The sequence below is a fragment of the Theropithecus gelada genome, chromosome 11 (assembly GCF_003255815.1).
Source record: "Theropithecus gelada isolate Dixy chromosome 11, Tgel_1.0, whole genome shotgun sequence".
Taxonomy (NCBI): Eukaryota; Metazoa; Chordata; class Mammalia; order Primates; family Cercopithecidae; genus Theropithecus; species Theropithecus gelada.
In genome coordinates, this window is record NC_037679.1 from 40,874,848 (window position 1) to 40,883,939 (window position 9,092).

General features: G+C 39.2%; 1 protein-coding gene across 5 annotated transcripts in view; it reads right to left on the minus strand.

Moving 5' to 3' along the window:
• The window catches only part of PPFIA2 (PTPRF interacting protein alpha 2), a 516,020-nt gene extending 510,530 nt beyond the window's left edge, over nucleotides 1-5,490 (minus strand). For 2 of the 5 annotated variants that reach the window (XM_025402785.1, XM_025402783.1), the window contains exons 1-2: nucleotides 4,568-4,863; nucleotides 94-344 (exon numbers count right to left, since the gene is read on the minus strand). In XM_025402785.1, coding sequence (XP_025258570.1) covers nucleotides 94-342 — 249 coding nt within the window. In that variant the 5' untranslated portion in view covers nucleotides 343-344; nucleotides 4,568-4,863. Of the gene's footprint in view, nucleotides 1-93; nucleotides 345-4,567; nucleotides 4,864-5,439 lie in introns of those variants that run through there. The other 3 variants (XM_025402784.1, XM_025402782.1, XM_025402781.1) reach the window with 2 other exon arrangements.
• Nucleotides 5,491-9,092: the final 3,602 nt, after the last annotated feature.

The following is a 9,092-nucleotide window of genomic DNA, read 5'->3' on the forward strand; positions in this document are numbered from 1 at the left end:
GTAACATTAAGAATGGGAGTAAAGTGAATTTTATTTAAATCTTTCCGAATTTTCAATTACAATAGCAGAAACAAAGGCTACCAGGAAGCATACCTGTGGCAGGGCTGAATTGAGCTGTCTCTGGAGTGAGTCTCGGTCATAGATGACATCCTGAAGTCTCTGCTGGGCAAGTGAGAGGCTTTCCTGGGTCTCCCGTAGGGTGTCTAGAAGACGATCCCTTTCATCTAGCATATTCACCATCAGCTGCTCAAAATGGGAGTCTGAGTCCGAGCCACTGCTTTGGGACCCCCTTTGGCTCATTGGGGTGTCCTCATTAATCGTGGGCATCACTTCACACATCATTGCTTAAAGAAAGTAAGTGGGAAGGAGTCTTAGTAAACAAATGATTTCCAATAATGTCATTTGGACATCAATTCACTAAATATTTTTCAGCTTATTAGCCTATTTGTCTCTATTTCCCCTACCTGTTGCCCCAAATCCAACCAAGCAAAATGTTTTGACCTCAATGAAATATGATTCATTTACTTCCTTCAGCCCTAAGTGCTTTCTTTCCATGACATCACGTTTGTCCCACCTCCCATATGCAACTTTGTTTCACTTGTTTCTCAAAGTTCATGTTCATGATTTATCCCACCTAATTCAATTTAAATAAATATGTTATTTCCATTATTATTTCATCACCTTTCTTATCTGCAAGTTTACAAATCTCTTAGAGTGAATACTTTTTATGTTACCCTTATTTGTTATTACTGTATATTGTTCATGGCAAGCACAGTGTCTGGCACTTAACTGGTGGGAAGTAAATGACTTTTGAATGACTTAGGTAATTCAATGAATTAATGTTTAGTCTTTCTTGTAGAAAATCTACAAATCATTGAGTATTTATTTTATATGATAATCAGCTTTTACTTTTTTAGTCAACAGATTTTTTTTCAAATTGACTAGTTTTAAGCTTTTTGACATTACATTTTCCATTTTATTACTTTTGTATGCTCTCTCCCTGAATTCCTATGTGGTCTACCCAGAGCAGATAAGTGATGCTGACTGAATTAGACAAAAACGTTATGAAATAAACTGAGGTATATAAATTTGTTTAGAGTATTATACTCATCATTACACTTAATATTCCTTTTTTCCTGTTAACTACATAGTCTGGTTTTCATCCAAACAATACAAACTAACACTCTTTCAAATATTCTGCAAAACAGATGTCATAAATTATATTAGCTAATGTAGTAACTTCACGTCTCAGCTGCCAATCACAAATTCTCAGTCATGAAATAAATGAACTGCTTTCAGAATATTTTTAAATTTGATTTAAAATAGACAAAACACACTTAGGTGCATGGTTGAACAATTATGTGGCATCTTAAAAGTCAGAAATTATCTCATTTTCTCTTTCATCCTCTAGCTAATGTTTCAAAGAAAAGTCAAACTCATCTCAGTTTTGGTTGTTGTACTATGGCCAGCAGCTATAAATTAGACGGCTTGGTTTTGCAAAAGGCTAATGTGAAGAAAGGCAGGTTTGGTTGTTGATCCTGAAGCATTTTTTGGTTTTATAATGCAAGGTCAATTAATTTTTCTGCCTACACATTCCTGTCCTTAGGGAAAATATTTCTGGTGATATTTTCAAATAGAATGTCAAGATTTAACAGCTCAGTATTTAATTACTTTTTATGTGAGTCTTCATATAAATTGGGTTATTGAGGAGCAAAATTCAATTATCTGTGAATGATCTGGTCAGGGACTCCTGAAAACTAAGAGAAACTTTTAAAAAGTATGTAAGTAATAAAGTATTTTGTGAATGATAACCTATATTAAAAAACTAAGGGGGTCAGTGAATATTAGGAAAATTTTAAATGCTTTGAAGTTTTGCTCATTGCTCATAACACTGAGCTACCTGAAGGCAGGAATTTAATTTGTTCAATTTTGTATGCACACTAAAATATGTAACAGAGTACACACATAAAATGAATATAAGCACACACACCCCGATACCCACACTTGATACTACTGTTACACACTTAATGGATAAAAGTGTTTCTTGCATTTGTCTCAATTTGATTTTCATTCAAAGACTATCACAAAGATGGAAAATGCAAACTCTTTTTAACTGCTTCAAACTTTCTTTATATTAATTGAAAAGGAATTAGAAAACAACAGTGTTCCAACACATTTGATTATTTAAAACAATTAGTTAGCAGGTCATGCATGAAATCTACACACTGAGCAGCTATGTCATTCTGAGAAATAATCACCAGGAGCCAATGTGTTTACTTTTGACACTTAAGGTTAAAACAAAGTACTGGGAGAGCAAATCATAGCAGTGGGACAATTTGTGCCCAAATACTCACAAGGTTTAAATTTTAGGGTTAACGAAACCCTAAAAGGTTTAAATTTTAGGGTTACCTGTAGATTTAAATTCTTAAATCTATACTTTAAACTATGTCGTTCTTGAATGAAAGTTATTAATTCCTTTCCACCCTGAATCACTTAGAACAACTTTAAATTCCAAGGCAAAGCATAACGGCAGTGAATACCCCAGTATAATTTTCACCTGAATATAATATCCTAACAATCCCTCGTTGTTACCATGAGATACTAAACATTCACAAACTTTAGGGTCTTAAATCAACATTAAAGGTAGTCTTAGATTTAGTCAAAAGATGCTATGATTAAAAGTGGCTTAGGGACTTAGAAAATCTATTAAATCTACACTCAAAAGAACTTGATTTGATTCCACTCCTAAGGCATGTGAACCAGGACAAGTTACTTTACATGTTAAAACTTTAGTTATCTCTTTCATGAAAGAGGGCCAATAAGCTATGCTTAGGGAAAAAAAAGAAAAGATCTAATAGGTAATCTGACTGAGAACACACAGCAAAACATATAAAGGGCAATTACAAATGTAAGTATTTATTTCTATTATAAAGTGATCAACATTTATCTTTGTAGAAACAATATTTTACCTTTATGACTCATTCCGCTGCTCTGTCTAAAGGTTTAATTGTAGTAGATACTTTTGAACTCTTCAAATCCAATTTATAAAAATCAAATTATGCAAAATTTACTTAGGAAATAAGATGAATATATGTTGCCTATACCTTACAGTCAACCCAAAGGAGTATATCCAAAGTCTTCTTATCAAATTTAGAAAAAAAAAAATAGTCTACAAAAAAATAAGGCCACTTTCATGAACTAGCTTAGTTTATTTCATTAGAATTCAGATTCTAACATAAATTACAAAATATTTGAATAATCCTTAAAATGCAGTATAACATTTCTTAAATGCACATTTTGTACATTTTAAGTATTAAAAGCAATTAAAGATACATATTCAATGTAAGAGTTAAACACCCTTTTAAAGAATGGATGACATCTGAAGCAACTTACACAGTCCAGAAGGCTATGGTCATTCAATGTCTAGTGCATTTCACTCAGATATATCACTTTTAACTTTTATAATCAGCTTCAATACTAAAAACTGCATTCATCACATAATTTCTGAAAAGCCAGAAAGGGCATCCTAACAATTTGCCTTGATATTTGCCTTTTCATCATTCCCCCCTCCAAGTCAATTCGATATATAAATTATGTTATCTTCATCTAGATGTTGAAGCTTTCCTCATTAAATTGCTGAAGGTTTTGAAACCTAGTCAGAGACATTGTTAATTTTGTTGATAAATAAAAAAAGTAATAATAAACCTGATTGGCTTAATTATCCCAGTGCTGAAATTTAGCTGGCAGAATTTTATATCAGGAAAATCAACTCCTTTATTCTTAGCACATAACCTTGACTGTCTTTTAAATTTCTCAGATTTCAAAATAAAAGTTTGAATGCACACTGGAGTCCTCACTCAAGGGCTTTCAAAATCCAATGTGTTCCTTAGCAATGTATGCCATCCAAGCAGTACGTCTTCAGATATGAGAATGCTACAAAAAGCATTTTTTCTTTTTGCTGTCAATAAATGACTTTATTTAATCATATCAGTAAGATGTCGGCCCTACGAGAAGTAAGAATGTAATTATTCTCTATAGTGAGTTTCTTCTGAAAATATTTAGTCTTAAGAACCATCCCAGCTCCACCTCAGTTAACCTACAAGGAGTAATTCAGTGAGAGAAATCCTAGCTATTGTCTGATTACATTACATGAATATTCTCCCTCCTATTTAACTCTTTGAAAGCCTCTGTCCTCGGGAAATATTATCACCTTTAATGGACACATTTTACACTTTCTTTACCCTAGTGCATTTACAGACAGCCAAAGAGCCAGCTCACCCCACACTACTGGACAGTTATCTCTCAGCCACACCCCCCACCACCTTGAAGAAGTTGACTTCATCATTTCCATATTAAAATTGTTCATCCTGCCCAACAGGACACAGCCAAGTAGGCAGGAGGTAGAGAGATAGGAGACGGAGAGGATGAGGTGAAAGCAAAAGACACCTAACAGTAATCAACAAGGAGGAATTTGCATCTCATCTTCCCTGGGGGCGGGGTGGGGCCAGGGAGGTGGTCAAAAAATACAGCGAAAGGAGACAGTAAAACTCAAAGACAGTTTCTGTACCTAATGTCTGTGATTTCGGGTCCTTGCTTCTTCAATTGATCAATGACAACCGCAGTCTCCGGCTTGAGGAGAAGGGAGGCTCACACCCAGCACTCCTGGACCATTTCCCTAGCAACGGGAGGAGAAAAGCAGCTCAGACACACGCGTGCCCCGGCGCCCTCCCGGAACGTGCCCCGGCCCGGTGGCGTGGCAGGAGCTCGGCATCTTCCCGTGGCTCCGTCAGCAGCCAAAAGGAGAAGCGTCCATCGGAAAAATGGCATATTACAAATTTTGCTTTGGGAAGCAGAGCTCGGTTCAGACCATTGTCAAACGAGGAGAGGGGGAGGCGGCTCTTAAAGCAGCCGCGGCCCCTTTGCCAGAGCAGCCGCAGCTCCCCGCGTGCAGCTGGAGCCCCGGGGCGGAGACCGGGGACCGGGGACTGGGTTTGACTTTCAGAAACTTAACCAAGCGGCGCCGCTCCCCTTCCGCGCCCGGGCCACCCGGGGTGTGTGGGGCGTCCCTCCAAAAGAGATCTTGGAGAAAAGGCGTGAGAAGTATCTGGGAGAGAAGTTCTCCACCCAGTCGTCCCTCCTGGAGCCCCTCTGGAGTTTAAGGCTAACCCTGGGAGTTAGAAACCTGAAGGAAAACGAGTCCCTAGGGACGCAAAAAGCAGGACAGGTCTCCTCCTGGCCCCCAGCCTGTTTCCGCGCTCCCGCGTCTCATTTCACTTAAAGGAGGCGCTTTTTCTCCGGAAAGGCAAGCATCACCCCCCGCCGCCCCCCTCCCTCCCCACTGCTCCCCCCTCCCCACCACCACCACACACACACCCATTTCTCTCCTCCCAGCCTTTTTGCAAGCCTCTTTGCTTGCTTCAGTTGGCCGGGAGAACCAACCTGCTGGGAGCCGGTGAGGACGCTACAGCATCTTCTCTCCTCACTTGCCTCGTGCGGTGGTTGCTACTCCTCCTCCTCAGTCTCCTCCCCTCCTCCTCCTTGGCAGCCACCACCTCCTCTTCCTCTGGAACAAGGGCTTCCCCTGGAAGCTGCTGCAGTGGTTTCCACCGGCCCTTAAATAAATTCTGAAGTAATCACGTCTTTGCTCTCCTCCTCACGCACACGCGCCCGCGGATACACTCGTCTCCCCCAGAGCCGCTCCCGGGCTGCCGAGGCTCGCTCTGCTCCCAGTGCCCCCTGCGAAGGCGAGGGCCAGGGATGGGCAAAGTAGGAAGGGGGCACACTCTACCCCGCCTGGGCTTGTTTCACACAATGGGCTCCACCGCCTTCGCTCCTGTCAGTCTGAGCTGGTGGGGATGGGAACGGACTTGGGCACCTTTTGGCTCCCCGGTCTTCTGTGCTTGTCATTTCTTTAAGCAGTTTTCTTCCCACTGGGCCAGGACATGGTAGTCATGGTTGTAGGGACCTGAGCCAATCTAGGGTGTGGCGGCATCTGTCATTTCTCATTACCGCTTCAGTTCTTCTTCATTCATATTGTTTTGGTAATGAGAATTGTATGTTAAGTATTCCATGCCCCAGTAAATTTGAGCTTTGAGCAGAGTCTGGTCTCTCCATTGCACTCCAGTCCCCCTTGTATCTCCACCTCCCTTTAACTACCCTCTTTTCTTTCTGCTGCTGCTGTCCATTCATACAGACTGAGGAAGCAGGAGACAAAATCAGTACCTACTCTGAGCAGACAGGGAACGTTTCTGTGAGGGAGAGTCACGAATTCTGGATTTCGTGAAAATGAAGAGGACATGCATGAGGGAATTGGAGAAGGATTAAACACTGAATATAATTGGGGGGTTAGTGAAAATATTCTGAGTGTACTACAGCAAATCCAAAAGACGTGTTTTACTTTTGTATAAAGCCAAGAGTCCAAAGTTAACAAAGAACTAGTATGTCAATAACTGTTCACTTAAAAATTAACTACAATATCCAAGAAACAATCTTTGTTTCTGGGGGAAGTATTTAATTCAGTTAGCGACTTTACAGTAGAAAGAGGAGTTAAGCTCATGTATTTTCCCCACTTCTAGACTGTTATTTAAATTTTGCAACACAACATACTCCTACAAAAAGTATAAAAATAATATGAAAATTCATTAGATGTCAACTGGGGAGCACTATTTCTCAGACATAACGTGCATACAGATCATCCATGGATCTTGTTAAGTTGTAGATACTGATTCACCAGGAATGGGGTGAAACCTGAAATTCTACCCTTTTAATGACTCCCAGATGGTACTACACTTTGAGGAGGAAGGGTCTAGACGACCCAATCAACCCATAATTTGATGTGGCTTAAATACCCCTAACTACAGGAAACTCTTCACCTCACACAATAGCCTAGTCTATTTTCAGACAAACTTCATATTGTAATAGCTTCAACATACTAATCAGATATCAGTACTCATAAATTTCACTCTCGAGAATTCTACACAAAATATAAAAATTCCTTATACATGAGAGATATTCTTATTTTTAAATATAGCTATTATATTTATTTGTACAAGAATTCCTCTCTTATTAAACCTTGGTTTGAATTTCCTTGGCAGTCAACATTTGTTAATTACTGACTCAGATGTTCTTACTGTTTCCAAGAAGAGTTTTGATTTCCTTGAGTCCCATTCGTATGTCAAATACAAGTTTTAATTGTAAGTATAATCCCCACATACAGTTGGCACAACATAGTTAAAGGCTAACCCATAGTAGTTATCACAGAAAGAAAAACTTTGATAATGGGAGGCAGAAAAAATCACAAGTTAAAGGATATTTTGGTGAGAAGATACAGTCTTCATAGTAAATTTCAGCTGAGAAACTCTACATTATCACTGTGAACTTCACTGCAAAGGGTGTAAATGATATATTAAAACTGAGAAAGACTATTTAAAGTAGCAATTTTGCAGAAGGCATTAGGTGAGCCAATTCACCTGAGAAGAGTCACCACCTGCACCAGTTCCTCTAAGTTTAGTGGCCCTTAAATTTATCATACAAGAGCATCTCCAGAAGGGCTTGTTACAACACAGATTGCTGGGCCCTATCCTTCGAGTTTCTGATTCACTACATCTGATTCATTACATTTCTAATAAGCTCCCACGTGGTACTAATACTGCTAGGTCAGGGATCCCACTCTGAGAACCACTGTGTAGATACGTCTGGAGAATTTTGGGAACAAAAGAAGCACAGAGCAAAAATAAAAAAAGAACTGGTAAATATTTTTTATTCAAAAAAAAAATCTCCTATACCAATATAAATCTGACTCTGTTGTTTTTGATGCCCAATCAATTATTAAGATGAGATATGCTTGTCTCCTGAATAGTTAACCAGATTTAAGTAGAAGTAGTGAAAGCCATTATTTGTCTTAGTGCCTAATATCAATCAAAGTAGTCCACACTAGCATATAATATTATAGTAGCCACAGGTACTGATGCTTCTTGTTAACATTTTATTTTAAATATGAGTTTTTTTGTCTATATACTCCTGTGGTGGTTAATACTAAAGGTCAACTTGATTGGATTGAAGGATGCAAAGTATTGATGCTGAGTGTGTCTGTGAGGGTGTTAACAAAGGAGATTAACATTAGAGTCAGTGGACTGGGACAGTAAGACCCACCCTTAATCTGGATGGGCACCACATAATCAGCTGATAGTATAGCTAGAATATAAAGCAGGCAGAAAAATGTCAAAAGACTGGACTGGCCTAGCTTCCAGCCTATGTCTTCTCTTGTGCTAGATGCTTCTTGCCCTCAAACATCGGATGCTAAATTCTTCAGTTCTTGGACTGGCTCACCTTACTCCTCAGTTTGCAGACAGTCTATTGTGGGACCTTGTGATCATGTGAATGAATAATTCATATATATATATATATATGTGTGTGTGTGTGTGTGTGTGTGTGTATATATATATATCTCCTATTACTTCTGTCCCACTACAGAACCCTAATACAGATTTTGGTACCAAGAGGGGTTCTCGAGGAACAAAATATTAAGAATGGAGTTATTTTATCGGTTTTGGAGCTTCTGGAGTTGGCTGCTTAATGATTAGACCCAAAAATGCTAAGGACTCTACTTATAATAGTATGGAGAACACTGATAGTCTTGGCATGAGTTGTTTAGAGAGTTATGCAAAATAAATGCATTTAACACTCCTGACTTACGGCTCATGAGAGGCAAGGAGTTTAGTGACTCTATACATAATATCTTTGACCATATGTGGAGAACCAAGGAATGAAATGAAACTGGTTGGTTGCTTGTAAGTTCAGGGGGTAAAGTGATAAGAGAAAATGATGAACTCAGGATTCTAACTCCCAGCTTCAGAAGCAGATTCTGAGACTCAAATCTGCTAAGATTGCCGTGAGTGAGAGTCTTTTCTCCTCTGCAGGAAAAAGCTGAAATTGTTGAAAAGCAGACACAACCTCTCATCATGCAAGTGGCTCACCTGCAAAGAAAGGTGCATGCACAGCCTTGCCAGGTGTCTACTGTTAAAGTGATGGCATTGATTGGAAAAGAATGGGACCGTTCAACTTGGAATGGGGACATGTGGAAGGACCCTGAT